The 20,154-nt window shown below is 56.8% G+C and overlaps 1 protein-coding gene across 1 annotated transcript in view; it reads left to right on the top strand.

The window, feature by feature from the left end:
* The window catches only part of PTPRN2 (protein tyrosine phosphatase receptor type N2), a 944,635-nt gene extending 925,495 nt beyond the window's left edge, over window positions 1–19,140 (top strand). The window contains exons 20-23 of the mRNA XM_081285260.1: window positions 1,097–1,150; window positions 2,948–3,012; window positions 15,692–15,765; window positions 17,747–19,140. Of these exons, the coding sequence (XP_081141386.1) occupies window positions 1,097–1,150; window positions 2,948–3,012; window positions 15,692–15,765; window positions 17,747–17,818 (265 nt within the window). The 3' untranslated portion in view covers window positions 17,819–19,140. The remainder of the gene's footprint in view (window positions 1–1,096; window positions 1,151–2,947; window positions 3,013–15,691; window positions 15,766–17,746) is intronic.
* Window positions 19,141–20,154: the final 1,014 nt, after the last annotated feature.

The raw sequence follows: 20,154 nt of genomic DNA, 5'->3' as shown, positions 1-20,154 counted from the left end.
TATTACTCTGTGGAGGAAGTAGGAAAAAGGAACCCTCTGGTGGCGGGGCTGCCTGGTATTGAAGTCTCTACTCAGTGCCAGTTGCCGGCACTCACCTCCCTCCCTCCACCCGGTGCTCTGTGGCAGCCGTCGATTGAATTTCCACCTCCAGCTGGCCACCCTGCTGCTCCACAGGCAAGCCTTTGCAAAGAAAGTGATTTTCCCATTTCTGGTTCAAGGGGAAAACATTTTTTCTGTACTGTCATTTTTCTTTAGTCTTACATTGTTTGAGTTCATGCAGTACATTCTAGAAACATCCCTTCATCCATTTTTCCCTTCCGATAAACTGAGATCCTGTCTTTAATTTTCTCAAGTAAGAAATATGTGAACATGTTTCCTTGTTTCACTGAATTTAAAAACAAAAAACCCTAGAATCTTATATCGTCAATTTTAAGTCAGCCCTCTGATTTGGACAAAGGTTAGTTAATGAAATCTTAAATATATTCTCATTATTAATTTCCATAACTTCTAATCTAAAAGCTGCACAATGGATGGAGCTATTTTTATACATATTCAAATTTATAAAAATGGAAAAGACTGTCTGGACTCCATGGTGATTTCTCCGTCATTTAGATATACTTACCTGAAACCCAGAGGTCAGATAGGATCTTTGGATGCTTCTTTCAGACCATCTGGTAATATCACATTCCGATAGGATGTACAGGCTGTGAGAAATCCTGAGCATGACTTGCAACCCCCCCCCCCCCGTCTTAGTGGAACATCAAGACACCGTGTCACGCGGAGGTCAGACCCCCCCGAAGTTGAGGAGAAGGGGGAGGAGGCCCCATGGGAGGGCGAGAGCCAGGGCAGGACCCTCCCAGGCGCTTGTACCTGGAAAGGGGGTCAGGATTGAGAATTGTTTTCAAAGCTCTGTTCAACGAGTTTATGTTGAAAGGAAAAATCTTTAAACTGATATGTGTCATTTTTAATTTTCTTTGTCCAACAGACTATTTTAAAATGATATCAATGATATGGACTTTCTGCTTTGGTGATTGGTTGTTTTGAATAGCAGAGTCTTAGTGTATCACTATAATTTTTATATCTCTTTTTATTTCAGAAAAGTAAACAAGTGCTACAGGGGCCGTTCTTGTCCAATCATTGTTCACTGCAGGCAAGTACGACTTTTAACCTGGATCAGTAAGTGTTGCTATTTCAAAAAGTAACTGGTGCACTCCATACGGAGGCTGGACTTTCTAATTGCTCGATGAGTACATCTTGCTGGTATTCCTAAGGGAAACCAGAGCTATAAGCATCATCCACTGTGCCTCTGGCTGAGTGAGGCCGGGTGTGCATCTCTGAACCCACCTAGCTGCCTGACGTGTCTTCTTTCTAGCAAGCTCTATGCTGTGTACCATAATTTCCAAATGTCGGTGTCCTGCCCACATTATTTTTTCTTAAATTGTCATGTTGCCACTGAGACAACATTTTTGGTGGGTTTTTAGTGAGTGGCATTGTCTTGCCCTGAGAGGTTTGGGCCCTTTGTGAGAAGTGCCCAGGGCAGTCATGAGCAGGGACAAGTCCTGTCCTACAAAAGACATGTCCACCTCTCACTTATTGCAAGAATCTGGGCCCTTGGGCAATATTCCAGTGACCATGCCCTTGAGTAGGTCAGACCCCCCACCAGCTGGAACAGATCCAGCCAGAGAAAGTTCAGCGAGGGTTCTGCCCCTGCCAGACTCCACGTGCAACTGGTTTTGGTGAAGACCTCAAACTCTGATTTCTAAAGCCATCTCACTGAACATTCCTTTCTGTGGAATAAAAAGAAGATCTGTCCCCAAAGATCAAGGACCAAATCTGCAGTTCAGAGGAGAGGCAAGAGTGTGTGGCTCCAGAGGTCCCCCTGGGAGCAGGGAGGGCTCTGCGCCAGCCTCCCCCGTGGAGAGGTTGGCAGAGTGAGTCTGCGGCCTGTGCGCTCTGAGGGGCACATCACTGGTCACCTGTGGCCACCTGAGGCCTGCCACAGCCTGGGCTGCTGTGTCTACTGCGTGTGAAGCTTGTGCGAAGGTCCATCTCTCCCCTGCGGCTGTCCCAGCCACTTGCCGACGCCAGACGGGGTGCTCCACTGTGAAGACTGCCCGCAGCGGCGGACGCCGCCACCACAGAGCCCTGCGGTCACAATGACTGTCCGAGCCTGCGGATGAGAAGCGTCCTCCACTGTCAGTGGCCGTTTGGTCGGAGAGCATCTACTGCGTCCGCACTGGTGGCCATGCTGGTCAGAGGGCAACTGCCCACATATTCCCTGTGAGGAGGGGACGGCAGCAGGGCCACTTTCCTCCCAGCAAAGAAACTTTTCTTTTTCTTTTTTCAATTTGCTGTTGTTAAAACATGATTCAAGACATTTTTACAACGCTAGTCCAGATGGTAAATATTCCAATTTTAGCTGGTGGGATGAGGAAGAGATGAAATGAGAGCACTTTTTAAAGAATGTGATTAAGTAACAAATGAAACGTGTGTTTCTGCGGCAAGAGGGCGGCCGGAGAGCCCAGCCCAGGCCAGGCCTGCAAGGTGGGGCAGTGCCCCAGATGCTCTGGATGTAAACCCATCCCCTCCAACACAGGCACTGCCTCTTCATTTTGTTTTGTTTCATTTCTGACAAACTCTACCCCACCTCTGGCCAAAGAGAGGGGGGAGAAGTCTTGAAAGGCACAAATGTGTACCAAGTGGCTAATCCCAGGCTCCCTCTCCAGGGCTGCTCCTGCCCCGCCTTCTGCCCCAGCAGCTCTTCCCCCTCCCCCTCCCCCTCCCCCTGCCCGCCTCCCCCTCCCCCTCCTCCTCCCCTCCTCCCCTCTAATTCGCAGCCCCCTTCCCTTCCCCAAGCACTTGAACATAGAGGAGACAGCGCTGCTAGCTTTGCGGTGCATGGGTCATCGGACAGGCAGCACCTCATTCTCTCTCCTTCTGTTGACAGCGATGGTGCAGGCCGGAGTGGGACCTACGTCCTGATTGACATGGTTCTCAATAAGATGGCCAAAGGTGAGACTGCCAGTCTGGCTGCTTTGTTGTGGCTCAGAGATGGGATGGCGTTGCCATGGCAACCCGGGGGGTGCTATTCACAGGAGGCCTTGGAGAGAATCAGCCGATTGTCCCTTCCCTGAATCACAGGAAGGCTATTTGCAGCGTGGTTTATTTCTGAGGTTCCTGCTCTGCTGTCAGCCTGAATGTGCTGAGCACATAGTAGGTCTGATAAGAATCAATCGCACACACCCCGATGCAACATTAGGACCAGAAGAGGGCAATCCCGGGTCTTTAAATGCTGCAGCAAGCTGGACAGCCTAGGGTGACCACAGTGTGGCTCACAGTGTGGCTCAGGTCTCCTACTAGAGTCGCCCTACTAGTCTGGTAGTGATGTCACCAGTGCCAGCCACCTTATCTCAAAGGAACCAGTCTTGAGGGTTGGGTTTTTGTTTTGGGGTGTTGGGGTGGAACCCAGAGCCTTGCACACCTAGACAGGCCCCTCCACTGTGCTGCTTCCCCAGCCCCCCAATACTCTTAACATTGTTCAATGGCTCTTTGTCCTCCAAGAAGGGGAGCACTGTCTATGGGGGACCCCTGGACACTGCAGTCAAGGCAGGGGTGCAGCGACACCTGTGGCTGGCGTGCCCGTGGTGATCTTTCCCTGGGGCTCAGTTACAGGGGAAGGAGGGGTGGAACTGGTCTGGCACTTGCCAGGCGATCTCCAGAGAGGAGACCCATGAGAGGCCCCCTGCCCAGGCCCAGGCAGGAGGCATCACCAAGGAGCCAGTGAGCACGCGCCTCCTCCATGCAGTGCTGCTTGGGGTTGGAAGGACTGTGCTGTTCTCGTGGTGCCCGTTAGCTTCCCGTGGGACCTGGCAAAGAGACGGGTGGCGTTTTGTAGCCTCTGTTGAGCTGTGAGCAAGTCATCGTCTGATAACGCGCACATATGCACACACACATGTATACGTATGGGCAGACACGAGGACGGAGCCTCTGCCTCCCGGAACATGCCATTCTTCACCTTCACCCAGCCATCAGAGCAGATCTTGACAGTGGAAGTTAGTTTCCACTATTAGTGTTAAGTAGGCGTTTTCCTTACTCTATCTTCATTGGCCAAAAAGAAAGAAAAGACATAGAGCCCATCTTTAGCCCAGGCTTAAGACATGCTAAGACAAGACCCAGGCACAACGGGACTGCGCGCTGGGCAGGGTCTCTGGACCCCACATTGCCCCCCCCCAGGGCTGAGCCACGCCCTGCAGGGCACCCAGCTGGCTCAGTTTTGCTCTGCAGCCCTGGAGAGGGTGAGCCCGGCTTCTGGACACCCAGTACCAGCTGGCACCTGACTCGTCGGCTGGCGGTGCCGTGGAAGCACCCAGGTCAAGATGCAGACGCTCCGGCTCCGCAGTGGTGTGTTGGTTTTAAGATGTAACGTGATCCTCACCTTTTTAGTCAAAAGTTCAGTTCCTTTTTCATTTTTTTCTTACCCATTCATCCAGCTGAGTCATTCAATAACTTTTCCTTTACAAATTTGCAGTTCTTGGCGCTCAGGGGTATCAACAATGTTTATTTCTGCCCTTACCACCCAGCCTGCCTTCTCTCTCAGGAACACACACATTTCCCTCCCATCACCCCAGAGCAGCTCCCGCAGAACGCAGGCCACCCTACTGAGCAACGCCTTACAGCCCTCTGTAAACACTCATCCCAAGTGGAAATTTGCTAGTCCAAACCGCGGGAGCCTGAGCAGGTGCCAAGGAGGCCGGCCTGTGCTGGGCAGCCTGGTGGCCATCCATGCCAGCAGCCTGGACCTTCAGCAGCCAGTTCACCTCCTGGAGGGCAAGCAAGGCAGTAGGTTCCGCTGCTGGGGCGGGGCCCACCATTGTCCGGCACCCTGGCGCGCCATTTGCCGGCTCCGCTGTGGCCTGTAATGTCAAATTCCATTTGAAGCGTGGACGCAGTTCTCAACAATGCAAGCCAGCCATGTGGAACTGGCCGAAGGGGGCAGGCTCCCAGCTGGCTCTGAGCTTGGTGGCCCGCCCTCTCCCTGACCTGCTCCCCTTCTCTGGCGGGGGTGTGTACGGTGTGAAATCCCCTGACCTGGGCCGCCCTGGTCTCTGGAGAGATCAAAGGGCAGGCGGCCCCTCACCAGCTGAGGTGGGCCTTTCCCAGGCGCCACCCCGAGAGGCCACAGGGGGTTTTGTCCTGTGCGGCCAGGGCCGTCTTTGTCTGGCCTGAGAAGCTGGAGGCCCACGTTGCCGTCCCAGCCTTCATCAAATGATCAAAGGCCCAAAACCCTGGACATGAAGCCTTTCTTCCCATTTCCCCGTCTTAAAAGGAATGAATTGCACCAGGACCAAAGAAAGCCTTCCCCAGCTTTCCTGTGCAGCCGCCCGGCCCTGCAGCGCCGCCCAGCTGCACCGCAGCACAGCGCCCTTGTTCACAGGCCTTTCAGGGATTAGGCCCAGGGCCTGCGTGAGGCCTGACGAATAACTCAGTTCTTTCTCTGCTGTCTGGTTTATTAGCAAGTGGACAATAATGCGCTTTGAAATCAAAGTAAATAGGGCCTGGTCCACTTGATGGTGGCGGACAAGTAAAGGGTGAGCACTTCTGCGCATTTTTCTGTTGCAGCTGGGTGGGGTGGGGGGGGGCGGCGTGTAGCCCGTGATGGGGTCAGGATTTTTCCCCGGGTAGTGCTGCCTCTGGCTGAAGGGCTAGCTCTCACGCGGGAACGCGCCCAGCTCCTGCTTTTTCACTTCTGCTTGGTCCCTAACATCTCCTCTCCAGAGTTTTCTGCTATTCATCACTTTTTCAAAGGGTCCAAGAGGCTTGTTGCTGGGTCAGCCTGAGGCTGTGGGGAGGCAGAGCAGACGGAACCCCCGTGTGGAGCCTGGCGGCTGTGCACTCGCCCTTTCTCCCCGGGGCCCACCTGCAGACGGCTAGGCTCTGGGGAACTGGGCCCTGGCTAAGGCCCCAGGCGGGTGGTGGCAGGGAGGCCCATTCTTTTGTTTGACAGGGACTAAAGACTGGGAATTCCGTTTCTTGTCTCTCGTTGTGAATCGGTTGTGAAACGGTGCCACCCGTTGCTGAAGCCTGTCTGCTCAATGACCTGCCACACAGCAGGGGGCGGTCCCAGCACCTGCCCAGCCAGGTCCCCCTCAGCCCTTGGCTGGCTCAGGTGCTTCCAGCCCACCTGTGCCCCCGAGGGACCCGTGGAGCAAGCTGTCTGCACTGCCCCTGCCCTGTGCTGCCCTGTACTGCGGATGTCACACTCGGGTGCCTCCCCTGAGTGAACTTGAGTGGCATCTGTCCTGTGTGACTGACTGATCACCCCACCAAGGTCCCCGAGGCTCATCAAGGCGGCTTCTGCCAGGGCCCCTTCCTTTTGTGACAGAGATGTTAGACCACTTGGTCCATCTGCGGATGGACATTTGTGTCATTTCCAGTTTGGGGCATGTGAGCGGGCTGCTGGGAAGGTGTGCACGGCATAGGCCCAGGAGAGGACTGCAAGATTGGACGGCTGTCTGTCCAACTGAGGGACACCTCACCACTCTCCTCCAAGGCCGGCTGTTCTCACTGTTTAGTGAGAACACTTCACGCCCTCATGGGTGAGAAGTGGCATCTCCTTGTGGCCTTGCTCTCCTTTGCCTGCTGACCGGGGCGCTGAGCATCTCCTCTGACTTTGGACTGTGGGCATCAACTTTAGAGGAAGTTCTGCTGAGTCCGGGGGGGTGGGCCGTGCGCGGTGGTCATGGGTTGAGGAGTCCTGACGTTCTGTGCATCCTCCGTCTCGGACCTACCACCCGTGGGCAGTGGGCAGCCCTCACCCTTCTGGAAGTGTCTTTTGTTGCACAAAAGTCTCTGGTTTGTCTCTGCCTTTTATGTCTGTGTTCGGGCTCATACCCAAGAAGTCTGCCAAATCCAAGGTCCTGGAGATATTTTCTCATAAGAGACGTAACCTTTTGGTGGCAGGTCTGAGCAGAATGGGGACAGCGGCCCCAGAGGGAATGAGAGAGTTCGGAGCGGAGGAGGCAAGCGGCTGTGGCCCAGCACTGCCTGGCTGGTGGCTGGGGTTCCTCCGTGGCTGCCTGTGACAACACCAGGTCTTTCTCAGATGACATTTTATGGCTCATTGAACTTTCTAAAACTAACACCTGTTCAGAGCTGTGCTGCCCAATACAGTGGCCTGTGTGGTTACCGTGTTTAATTAAAGTTAAGTAAAATTGAAAAAGAACTGTCCTCAGACGTGCTGGTCACATCCTCGCTGGGCAGCCATGCTGCCATGTTGAGCAGTGCACAGAGCACCGTCCACCACAGCACAGGTCCTGCTGCCCGTGCTGCTGGGAGAGTATCGTGAAGAGATCACCCTGTGGTCTCTCTGAGCCCAGCCCCGTCTCAGTGCAGTGGCCTCTGGGCTGGCCTCTCTGCCTCCTGTCCCCCTCCCAGTCTGCCCTCATCTGGGAGTCCACAGGAAACCTCGGATGCCTATCCCTGTGCCACTCTCGGGCCTTGCTGGTTCCTTCGGTGAGAGCACAGGGCCCTTGCACATGTGCCCCAGGGCTGGAATGCACCCCAGCCCCTCCTGCCCTCCTCAGGGAGTCCTGCTGCCCCTCACAGCCATCTCACACCCCTTTTCCTCCTCTGGAAACGTGCCGAGCCGTGAAGGTGCCCTCCAGTGGGCCACAGGGAGGCAGAGCCAGCCTCCCACGGGCAGCCTGTTGGCAGGACACCCATACTTGGCAGGCACAGTATCTGGGACTCAGTGAGCAAACCAGAAGGGGCCCCATCCTCCCGGACTTCACCCTCTGTCATGTCCATGGCTTCTACAGCTATAGCTTGCAGCTCCAGAAGACACTGACCAGAATGCCAGGGGCCACCCGCTCCCCAGAGCTGGTGACAGTCCACAGACCTGTGCTCATGGGACAGAAGGGGACCTGGGGACTCATTTATTAGAGCAGATCCCCAGAGGTTTAGGGACTTGCCCAAAGCCCCCCAGATGGCCAAGGTCAGACCCAGAGCCCTGGTGTGTCTGCAGATGGGCCAGCGCCCAGGAGGGAGGGAGGTGGACAGTAAGACCTTTGCGTCAAACTGTAGAGGTGCAGGCAGCAGCATATCCCAGGGACAGAGGGGGGTCAGATGAGGGTCATCTTGGGCTGTGGCGAAAACCACAGGGAAGAAGAAACTGAAGGCCTGAGTGACAGGCCAGCTAGTGTCCCCGAGTGTTGGCAGCCATGGTCACCGGAAGTGAGACGCCCCAGCCGTGTGGGTGGAACTGGCCGGCAGGGGCAGGGAGGGGTGGAAGCTGAGGACCCCCGGGAGGAGCAGGCCAGACCCCCCCGTGGAGGTGCGGCACATGGGCGGGAAGGCAGGGCCTGCACAGAGCGTGGCCCACCGTGGACGGGCTGGGCAGGGGGCCAAGGCCGCCCTCGCGCCATGAGCACAGGTGCCGAGGACCACAGAGGCCAGGGCCTTACGCTGTCTTCGGGTGACAGTGCCATCCTCCCGGCCCAGGGACCTCTCTGTGGAGTGTGGGGGCGGGACGAGGGACGGGGACTCTGAGCTTCTGGTGCGTCCCAGGTTGTGGAACGCCACGGTCCCGAAGCCACCTGGCACCTGGGCACTGGGTATGTCCCCAGGGCAGCGGGCAGCGCACATAGGTGTGAGCCCAGCCACAGGCGTGGTGCGGCTGGGCCGTGGCTGGCCACAGGCCGCGGACTCTGCGGTCACTCCCTAACAGGACAGGAGAGTACCCTTCCCTGGGGTTCAGCTCAACATCCTGCAGCAGCACCCCGTCCCAGGGGGCCGGGCCTCCTGCTGCGAGGGGTGAACGTCACCTCACAGTCGTCCACGTCTGATCTGTCCCCTCCACGTCCTGCGGGCTCCAGCAGGACTGTGGACACTGGCAGGTCTGGCTCTCTGCCACGCCACAGGGCCTCCTCTCTGTGCCTCCCCCTGCCACAGAGAGACCTCAAAGGCCCTGAGAAGCCCAGTGCTCGAGGCCCGCCAGGCCAGTGGCCCTGGGAGCGTGGCGGGGGGAACAGTGGCCTCCTGCAGGAGGGCAGCCCAATGGGTCACTCTGAGGTTCCCGAGTCCGTGCAGCAGGTTCTGCCATCCCTGGGGAAGCGGAGACCACTCTCGCCAGCCAGGGGGTGGGGGGCAGGTGCTGCCCCCAGGCCTCCCACCCCGCCCCCTCCAGCAGGTCTTTCTTGTGTTTCGGGCCCTTCTCTCTCCGCCTGGGGGCACCTGCTCCCTCTCCCTCTCTCCTCCCTGCAGGGCAGCCTCGGTGTCCCTGCCCGTCCTCGCCCCGCCGGCCCCTACTCACCTGCCCTTCCCTTGCTTGTCTCGTCCACCCCGCAGCAAAGCCTCCCACCCTGGCTGCCCCTTCTGGTGCAAGAGGTCCCACGCAGAGGCCTGGGCAGCTCCCAAAAGCAGACACCAAAGAACTGCCCACCCTCCCACCCAAGGCCTCCTTCCGGGCAGTGTGTCATCCTAGAGGGACCCCACTCCTGGGACAGGAAACGTCCACATGGCCCTCACCCCGCTCTCGGGCAGCAGTGGTGGCACATCGTGGACTGTGTAGGATTAAGGAGGATTCTGGGGCCATTAGCAAGAGAATGCTCCGGGGGTCGGTGTTGCCCTAGGCAGAGCCACCGCTGGGGACACCTCTGTCACTTGGAGCCACTAATCCTCACATCAGCTTATGTAGGCAGAACTCCGTGTGCGAGTCCATGCCGTGGCGTCTGCGCAGTCTTGTTGGATGGTCCAGAAGTCAGACCATCAAGATGCTGCCCACAGCTCCGGTCCTTCTGGGCACCCCGGGATGAGACTTAGAGCAGAGTCCTACATCTTGTTTGTTTATATTTTTACAAAGACTTGTAAGCACCCTACTTTCTCCAGATGATTTAGAATTTTTTTCAAAAGGAAAGAACATGGTGTCTGGTTTGTCTTGTATGATACACTTGATTTTCAAGGGAACATGGAGCCAAGGGGTCTCCTTTGATCCCACAAAATGTTGCAAAAAGGAGATTATAATTTATCTAGGTCAGCAAAAAGGCTTCTTATAATTTCCATAAGTCTTTAGCTAGAGTCATTCAGAAAAGTGTGAAGTAAAAACAGAAATCCCAGAACAGAGTGTGTGTGTGAGAGATGTGAGGGGTGGGGCATGGAGGTGAGTGCGTGCATGTGATGTGGGGGTGTGGTGTGTTCATATGGTGTGTATGTGGCATGAGTGTAGGGTATATATGGGTGTACACTTGTGCATCTGGGAGTGATGGGTGCAGGTGTGTACGTGGGTGTGCACGTGTGTGTCTGGATGTGATGGGTGCAGGTGTGTGCATGGGTGTATGTGCATGTGTCTGGGTGTGATGGGTACAGGTGTGTGCATGGGTGTATGTGCATGTGTCTGGGGGTGATGGGGTAGAGATGCGGGTGTGTGGATGTGCATGTGTGTGTCTGAGTGTGATGGGGTGTAGGTGTGTGCATGGGTGTGCATGTGTGTGTCTGGGTGTGATAGGTACAGGTGTGGGGGGGTATGCATGTGTGTCTGTGTGATGGGGGTGCAGATGTGTGCATGAGTGTGCATGTATGTGTCTGGGTATGATGGGTGCAGGTGTGTGTGTGTGTTTGTGTGTGATGGGTGCAGGTGTGTGCGTGGGTGTGTGCAATGTATCTAGGTGTGATGGGTGTAGGTGTGTGCATGGGTGTGCATGTGTGTGTCTGGGTGTGATAGGTACGGGTGTGGGGGGGTATGCATGTGTGTCTGTGTGATGGGGGTGCAGATGTGTGCATGAGTGTGCACGTATGTGTCTGGGTATGATGGGTGCAGGTGTGTGTGTGGGTGTGTGTGTGTGTTTGTGTGTGATGGGTGCAGGTGTGTGCGTGGGTGTGTGCAATGTATCTAGGTGTGATGGGTGTAGGTGTGTGCATGGGTGTGCATGTGTGTGTCTGGGTGTGATAGGTACAGGTGTGGGGGGGTATGCATGTGTGTCTGTGTGATGGGGGTGCAGATGTGTGCATGAGTGTGCACGTATGTGTCTGGGTATGATGGGTGCAGGTGTGTGTGTGGGTGTGTGTGTGTGTTTGTGTGTGATGGGTGCAGGTGTGTGCGTGGGTGTGTGCAATGTATCTAGGTGTGATGGGTGTAGGTGTGTGCATGGGGGTGCATGTGTGTGGGTGTGATGGGGTACAGGTTGTGTGTGGGTGTGCTTTGTGTGTGTGTGAGGGGTGCAAGTGTGTGCATTTGTCTGGGTGTGATGGGTGCAGGTGTGCGTGGGTGTGCATGTGTGCATCTGGGTGTGATGGGGTACAGGTGTGTATGTGGGTATGCAGGTATGTGTCTGGGTGTGATGGGTGCATGTATTTGCATGGGTAGGCCTGTGTGTCTAGGAATGATGGGTGCCTGTGTGTCTAGGTATGCGTGTGAGTGTGCACATTAATGGGTGTGATGGGTACAGGTGTGTGCGTGGGTGTGCATGTTATGTGGGTGTATCTGGGTGTGATGTGTGCAGGTGTGTGCATGAGTGTGCACGTTATATGGGTGTGAGGGGTGCAGGTGTGGCATGAGTGTGTACGTTATATGGGTGTGAGGGGTGCAGGTGTGTGTGGGGGTGTGCATGTTATGGGGGTGTGATGGATACAGGTGTGGGGGGGGTGTACATGTGTGTGTCTGGGTGTGATGGATGCAGGTGTGTGCGTGGATGTGTGTGCATACACATGTGTGTGGCTGGTCCCAGCAGGCAGCACTGCGGCTTGGCTTGGCGAGTGTCAGGGCTACCTTGGTGGAGGCAGAGTGTCCCTGACTCCTGTCACCTGCAGCCAGGGTTTGTCTTGCTGAACAGGAGGTGTGGCCCTCACCCAGCTGTGTGGCCCTCACCCAGCTCAGTGCCAGTCTGGCTCTGCCAGGTGTCTTGACCTTCAGGGTTCAGCCCCTGGGAACCCAGCTCCAAGCAACAGAGAACAAGACAATCCCAGACTGGACACAGGAGACACTCTGCTGGCCTCCTGGGAGGTAGGAGCTCTTCCAACTGGTTTCTTTTGGGGTCAGAATAATCACCATTATCTCCTTCAAATGCCTGCAGTGAGGAAAGAAGGTTTGCTCAGTTGGTCCAGAAGGTGGAACCAGGAACATTTACTGAAGCAAAATGCAGGCCTTCTTGGTGGACATTTGATACATAGTGTCCTTTGTACTTTCAAGGAAAGGGAATGCTTGGCAGTCCCAGTCTGCAGACCCATGGGTCTGAGATCTGCAATGAAACGAATCTGGGCTTATTAAGCAATCCCTCCTGGGCGTGCTGAGGAGTGACCGCAGGGCCCCAGCACACTCCCCCACCTGGACAGAGAGGGGCCACCCTCGGCCATAACCCACTCCAGGAGAAATCAAAGCAACCTCTTAAAGACACACCAGGGTCATATTTATGTGGTTTCCTTAACTCCAAATTGATTCTTTCCTGGTAAAAAATAGTTTTAATACTTTAATACTAATGTTATTTTAATGTTTATTGCTTATTGGATAATGGTTTTATCTAAAGCTGAAAAACCTCTGCTGTCTTAAAAATATATTTAACCAATGCGTAAACGTCTGCACCGGCGAGCTCTGGAAACTGGGAATCGAGTGAGAGCAGCCCTGGACGGCTCCCCAGCAGCCACTTAGGTGCAGCAGAGCATGCGGGCGGCGGAGAGGATGGGCGTCAGGGCAGAAAGGAAGCAAGCCAGGCAGGAGAGTGCGGCCCAGTGCACACGGCGCCCAGGTCTTGGCAGGAGGCCTGGCGCCCACACTGCTGTCCCATCCCTGGAGACATGGCCCAGACCCAACCTGTCCCCAGAGGGGCGAAGCCTTGGTGCCCTCAGAAGGGTGCCGGTTTTTCCTGTGGACTTGCACCCAGAGTCCCGCTCGTGGCTAAGATCCCTGTCTTGCCTCCCGCCTGGGGACCCTGGAGTGCCCAGGTCCTGGGCTGCTCCTGTGCTCCCGGGGACAGTGCATTGGCTGGCAGCACCTGTGTGTGCTACCTAATGGGCTTCCCAGGACAGGACTCTCTTGGAGGCACACCAAGGCGCTCCTAGAGCGCTCTGAACCACCTTCCTGGAGTGGCCAGGCCACAGGCCCGCCCTTCTGCCTCAGCCCTGCCACTCTGGTGGCACAGGGTCTCTTGGTGGTCCAGAGCTGGACAGCGGGGCAGGGGCCTGCCCAGAGTGGCTCCCCGAGGGCCGGGCGTCCCTGGGGTTGTGCTGTGGGACCTACTGAAGCTCCTCCCTCACCCTGCACCTAACCCATGGCTCCTCACTCTGCTGTGCTAGAGGACATCTCTCAGACAGCTGGCTTTACTCAACAAATCTGCGTCCTCATTGCTGTGCTTGGCTCATTTTCAGCACTGACCTAACTTCCCCCACCACTCAGGCGTGGTTTCAGGCTCAGGGACTCTGGTGTCCCATCCAGGTGACCTCACAAGGTCGGCTCTTCCTTCTCTCACTTGCCCTCAAAAACAAAAGTGCCCCAAGGTAGTAGAACTAGGGGTTTCAACTGTAGCCTTCACGAGAATGTCCTCCATGGTCACCAGCAGTGACCAGGTCCACCAGTGATTTGTCTCAAGTCTGTCCCAGACGAGCCCCTCAACCTCAGGCTTTGGAAGACCTCAGGTTTCCGGTCAGGTGGGACAGTTCACAGCACTCCTCCGTCTCCCGAACTTCAGGCCCGTGGGTCAGGGGCTGAGTGGCCACTGTAGAGGCTGGAAGCCAGCCCCGAGCACAGCTGAGGACCTGGTTCTTCACGGAGGACTTTGTTCCTGGAACCCATGTAATGGCAGTGCGCCTACGCACACCGTGAGTCACCGGGACGTCTCCTGGCGCCCTAACTGCCCATTCTGGAGGGAGGGCTGGCTGCCAACCCCCTGCCCCACAGCAGTTGGCTCTGCAGCATGGGAGGCAGAGCCCACTGCACCTCAGCAAAAGTTTAGAGACCAGTGGCCTTTTCAGCACTCAGGACCAATCTGCGTGAACTTGGTCTTTTAAACTCAGCTTCCCACCCAGTAGAATGCTCCATGCAGGGCCCGCGCAGCTCAGGGAGGGCCCTGGGTTTTGCACCAGGCTCCACCCTGCTACTCTCTCCAGTGTGACTCTCCCTATCGGGCCCGTGGTGTGCTGGCGGCCAGTCCCCAGGTGTGAACGCCTGCTGGTGCTGTGTGGTCAGCTGGGGAGGGCGAGGGGCAGCTGTGGGGCTCCCTGTGCGGAGACTGTGTTGTCTGTGTACTTTGGGTGGCTTGGACTGGTCGTGACGTCGACTTGCTCACACTGAGTGAGTGGCAGCGAGACCCACCCTGCCAGGGGCCGGCTTCCCCGCGGAGCCCTGTCCTGCTGGGACAGCTGCAGCGTGGAAGCTGGTGGACGCTCGTATTCGTGGACCCCGCAGCCGGTGCTGGCTGCTCAGGGAGGCTGGAGAAACCCGGGGCACAGAGCACAGGACTTGTCTGCCTCCAAGGGTGCCCGGCCCAGGCGGGCGGGGCTGTCCCTGCTCTTGCCCTGTGTCCCTTCGAGCAGCAGGACCTGGGCTGGAATTCCTCTCCTCACAGGCCTCTGGCCCACCCCCCTGTTCTCTGGTTGCCTGCGGCAAGGGACTCTGGCCTTCCTCCCTGAAGGTGATGTGCAGGCCACTGTCACTCAGCCCCCGGTCCCACAGCCACGGCAGCTGATCCCTGCGGCAGCGCAGTCACAGCAGAGCCACAGGAGTCCCTCCATGTGGCCTCGCCATGTGGATCCAGGCTCCTGACGGGCATGGGGGGCAAGCTGCCAGTTCTGGTGACGCTCTCCAGGGTTTCGGTGCTGGTCCCAACAAGCCTGGGTTGCACAGGGTCTCTTTGGTTCCCCTGCTCGCAGCTGCCAGGGGCCGTGACCCTAGCCCCGACCTCAGGTAGCAGGCGGCCACAGCTCCCCACTGGGGTCACTCGCGGCCCCTGAACTCCTGGCTCTTGTGTGGGGTTCCCATGGTGGCTCCCTGCCCACTTCAGGGCCCCTGCTCCTGGTTCCCGCCCTGCTCTGTGCCACGAGGGTCTCCCGTCTAAACCAAAGCAAGCTTGAGGGGCTGGGATCCGTCCCGAGGTTGTCTGTCCTTCAGGAAGCCTTACACACTGGGAAGCAGGAGTGTGCGTGGAAAACACTCAGGTTGAACTTAGAGTTGGGTAGCATCTGTGTGCACCCAGCGACACCCGCCTTAGGACAGGCGCGGCCCCGAGCCCCACCTGAGCACACGGCCACGGCGGTGCCACCCTTCCTTCAGCTCTGGAGAGCTCTCTCAAAAGCCGGCACTAAGGTAGAAAAGGTTGGTCTGACGGATCTTTTCTAAAAGGAAAATCATCCTATGGAATCAAAATCAAAGCACATACGCGCGCGGCTTCCTCTGACCAGGGTCCTCTCAACGCCACCAGAGAGGCCGGCGACACCTCGGCCCGTGGCGGCTGGCTGTCGATAAGTACCCGCACAGGCACTTAACACAGCTCTCAGCCCGCTTTCTTGAATTAATGCTAATGAAAGCTGCCCTCGCCTTATTTCTCTATATGAACGCTGGGATCGCAGCTGCCTGCCAAGCGGCTGAGGGATGAGTGTAATAATTTTCAATTGGCCTCTTTGCCCAAAGGGAACCTGATAGCCGGAGATTGACAGATGCGGCATGGATTATCCTGGCTCTGGACTCAGCCCAATTTGTGGTTTGTTGCAGGTGCTAAGGAGATTGATATCGCCGCGACCCTGGAGCACTTGAGGGACCAGAGACCAGGCATGGTCCAGACAAAGGTACTGTCAGCCGGCCCTCGGGGACTTGAGATATTGACAGTGTCCCTCTGCGGCTGTTCTCCTCAGAGGAGCGGGGATCAGGCCTGGTTTAATATCAGCCACATGCAACCCTCTGCTCTGACTGAGCGTGTCCACAGCATGGGCAAGGGCTGCCAGGACTTCCTGAGGGCTCACTGGCTCCTCCTGAAGCAATAGATGCTGACAAGTCCCAGGTGGTGGGAACTGGGGGGGCGGGGTGGAGCAATCGCAACCCAGGACCCTTGGGTGTGGGGTCCTGAGCTCACCCCACCTCCACATGCACACCTCCTCCACCTCAGCTGTGCCACGTGGGGGCCACAGAGCACATTCATCTCAGTGTTTCCAGGGTGTGCAGACCTCCTGGGACACCCCGAAGCAGCTCAGACTTATCCAAAGGCCCAGGTTGCGACCCCAGGGTGGACAGGAGCTCTTTAGCCGTGGTTGGCCAGAGCTAGAAACAGCTAGAAAAGAGGTGGGTGTGCTCTCCGCCCCCTAGCAGCCAGGCCCCGCGTGGCTGGCCACAGACACACCTAGGCCACTACACACGGGCTCTCTGCCTTCTCTGTGTGCCCCTGACCCAGATACCACCAGGGCCCACTCCAGGGGCATGGGTTTTTAAAAGATGCCCTTGCAAAATTACTTTCCTCAACTACAGGATTTTAGTTTAATAAAGACCTGAGTGGAGCTGGGGGTGTAGCTCAGTGGTGGGGTGTTTGCCTAGTGTGAGCGAGGCCCTGGCACCCCACAAAAAATGAAAAAGAAAAGAAAGAAAGAAAGAAGGCTCCTTGCTGGACCGGACACCACAGGGTAGGCTGGCCAGAGCACACTTGGGTGGGGCCTAGGTCCCTGGGTCCCTGGCTGGTGGCTGGGTCTAATTGTTCCCTGAGCGGCCAGTTCCCAAGTCCTGCTCTCCATCCAGATGTTAGGATAAGAAGCTGGACAACTGAAGGCCTGTGCGGTCGGAGCGGCAGCCTTGACTGGGAGAGGTCTCTTAAGATGGCCTCATGGAGCGCGGGGCCGTCCTGCACTGTCAGAGCCGACCCAGGCTCCGAGGCAACGTTCATTAACCTCTCCCACAAAGAGGACTTCCCAGCAGAACCAGAGGACTCGGGGTCGCACCCCAGCCAAGACCTTCCCACTAAGGCTGCCGGTCCTCGCTCTGGCCTCTGCCCCCCAAGGCGGGTACTTCCACGCTGACCCCGGCTAGGGAGCCGGACACGGATGGCCCGGTGGGCAGAGCCGAGCCGCGTGGGTCTCGCTTGCTCTCTGTGGCATGCAGAGATACCACCAAAGTCTTCCATGGTTATCGTGAAAGGGCTTTGGAAGTTACACTCGATGTTTTCTTAGTTTGGGTTTTTAAATTATTATTATTTTATACTTGCAAAAGAAAAATGCAGAACTAACACAGATGACCCCAGGCACCCTTCCCCAGGCTTCCCCAGATGTCAACACCGTAGATCATCCCACCAAAACCAGGAGGTCAGCACAGATCCACGCCCCTGAGTGACCAGGGGCTGGAGGGATCACACCTGTGCCTACCAGAGCCTTTCTCTGGAGCAGAGCCTGTCCAGGATGGCCTCCCAAATCCTTCTCACCCCATCTCCTGCAAGCAGGGCAGTTAGGGACAAGTGGGGCCGTGTCCTGTGTGGGACCCAGCTGCCTGGGCTCTTCCTGTTCCCTGGTGATCAGCTTGGGGCTGTTTGGTCAGGACTGTCCCAGGGTGTGCCCACCTGCTGACACCTGTGTGGAGCACCAGGCTGTCCTCTGCGGCCTGAGTGAGCCTCTGCAGAAGTCCCTGAGCCCCAGCCATGTCCGTCACAAACCCAGAGCTCTGGTTGCTCCCACTGAAACCTGGGACCGTTCTTTTTCCCTAAACAGTGTCTGCAAACTAACTCTGGGGCTTGCACTGAGTAGGAAGGAGCCCTCTCACCCAGTCTCCTCCCGCATCTCGTCCCCTCCGCAGGAGCAGTTTGAGTTTGCGCTGACCGCTGTGGCAGAGGAGGTGAACGCCATCCTGAAGGCCCTTCCCCAGTAGGCGCACAGCCCGCCCCAGGAGCCCCCCAGGAGTGCCACAGGAGCACGGCTCTGCAGGTCTTCTGTGGTGACCACATAGTTACGGGGCCACCCAACTCCCACACTACGGCGCGGTCTGCGGCTAAATGTGTTGTTTCATGGAACCAAACGTGGAGATTTGTGGGAGCATCTAGCTGGGGAGGGGCAGGTTCGGTGCCCCTGTTCTCACGCTCCGGGTGCTCCTTCCTAGAGCACGCATTCACGTTCTCATTGCCAGCGATGTCACAACCATGACACCGCGACCCGATCGTCACTGTGGTCTGCAGGAAGGGAATGTGCTGAGACCCACACGCTGGAGGAGGGTGGGAGGCCGGAGGACCAGGAGCCCACAGGTCCCAGCAGAGGCCCGGCTCCTCTCTCTCTAAGACCATCTGCCCTTGTCCTGCAGCTTTGGGGAGATGAGAGACCTCATTGTGGCCTCTGGGCCTGTGCCTACACACCCCCTGGGCACTGTGGGCGGCCTTGCCAGCCACCCCTTACCCCAAGCACAGAAAGTGGGGCTCCTGGTAGATACTTTCCCAGGGCAGAGGCGGCCTCCTGAGGCCAGGACCTCCCATGACCACCTCCGTCTGCCAAGCCAGGGAACAGCCCAGCTGGAGACACGTTTTAAATGTCAAAAACAGATGCCCCCAGTGAACTTTCCTAGGAGAGAACCACAGTCAGAACAAATGTAGGCATTTAATAGGCGCCAGGTCCCCAAGCACTCAGCTCTGTCCCGCACAGGTGGCCCCAGGGAACATCCAAAGCCCCCACCCCGGGGAAGAGCAGGTGCAGAGAGCCTGTGAGCCCGGCCCCATCTCTAGGGACAGACCCCTGGAGGATGAAACCCGAAGCCTCTGGTCCTCCTGGGATTGCTTAAGGAAACCCTCATTTTCTAGATAATTCGGATTTGCCAAAATAACATCTGAGCATCAGATTTACCTCCTCCTGCCAGAAACAGGAAAGTCCACTTCACTAACCTCAGAAGGCTAGCGTCCAGGAGGGCACAGAGGTGTCGCAGTCGCTGCAGATCCATTCGTGGGCTAAGTGTGAAAAGAGCCCGTTTGGCGTGTCCCACCACCAGCTCTGATGGAGGGTCTCGGGCACATGGTGAGCAGGGCCACCATACGGGGAGAGAGATGCCAAAATCATGTTCTGTCTTTCCATGGTGTCGTGTATCTGTTTAATCTGTCTTCTCTCTTCCAAAATCATCTCTCGCTATCTGGAATTTAAATAATGATTACTAGAAATGACGTTATCTGAATATAGAAGCATAGGCCTACCTGTAATTTCTACCTTCTCATGTTTCAAAGGAAATCCTCCAGTGTGAGATCTATAAATACATTTAATTGTGTCATAATTAAACTGCTAACTTGACACTGCATTGTCTTTATTTGGGAGGGAGAGCAAGGTTTTCCCCGTCCATCTGTGTGTCCTAAGATACTGAACATTCGGATGGCCAGGTTGGAGTGGCCTGACTTGGTCACGATGCACTACTCCTAGGCCCTGACACCTACCTGGCCGGCCGGCCCTCAGGACTGCTCCCCCTCCCCGGCTCTGCCCACCTGGGGACGGCCTCTGAGCTCAGTGGTCCACACGGGTACACACATCTCACAGGAACACACCCTGGGGACAGCGCCAGGTCCCAGGGGAGGCACCATCGGGTATGGCTCAGGCTCTTTCCTTCTTGACAATTTGGGAAATTAGGTCAGGGAGCAGGTGGATCCCAAATCAGACCATTCCTGATAGCACCCACACACATACTCCAGGGAGTGCTGGGCCCCATTTGTCTGGGGCCTGTCCTAAGCAGCTGGCCTCTGTCACAACAGGCTTCCAGTCCTTTCCCCTCGTGGGTCCCTCCCCGAGTCTGCAGCCTGCCAGGATTAAGGCGTGTGCTCTTCCTGCGTGGGCACGCTGCTGGCCGGCTGTGCTGGACCCACCAGCAGCACAGTGAAGCCCCTTGGGGGCAGGGCTGTGAGTGGAGGGGGAGTGCGAGACCTGCTCCTGCTGTCAATCATCAACGCTTTCTGTTTTAAGACGCCTAGTGTGTGGTGGAGCCCTAAAGAAAGACCTCCTAGGGTGCCCTCTGCAGAGGCCCCTGGCCATGTGGGAGGAGCATCCAATGCACCCCAGGGTGGGGGCCTGGAGCCAGTGCACAGCTTCAGGTGCTCTGAAAAAGCACACCGGAGCTCATGCCACCTCCCTCGGAGGTAAGCAGGCCCGACAGCACCTCTGTGGCCCTGGTGCTGGCACAAGGTGGCTCTGAGAGCCATGGAGCTCCTTCCCTTGGCCACAGAGTTCCCATGGGAATACGGACCA

Source organism: Spermophilus citellus, assembly GCF_964194105.1.
Source record: "Spermophilus citellus genome assembly, chromosome: 3".
Lineage (NCBI taxonomy): Eukaryota > Metazoa > Chordata > Mammalia > Rodentia > Sciuridae > Spermophilus > Spermophilus citellus.
This window is presented reverse-complemented; position numbering and strand designations above follow the sequence as displayed.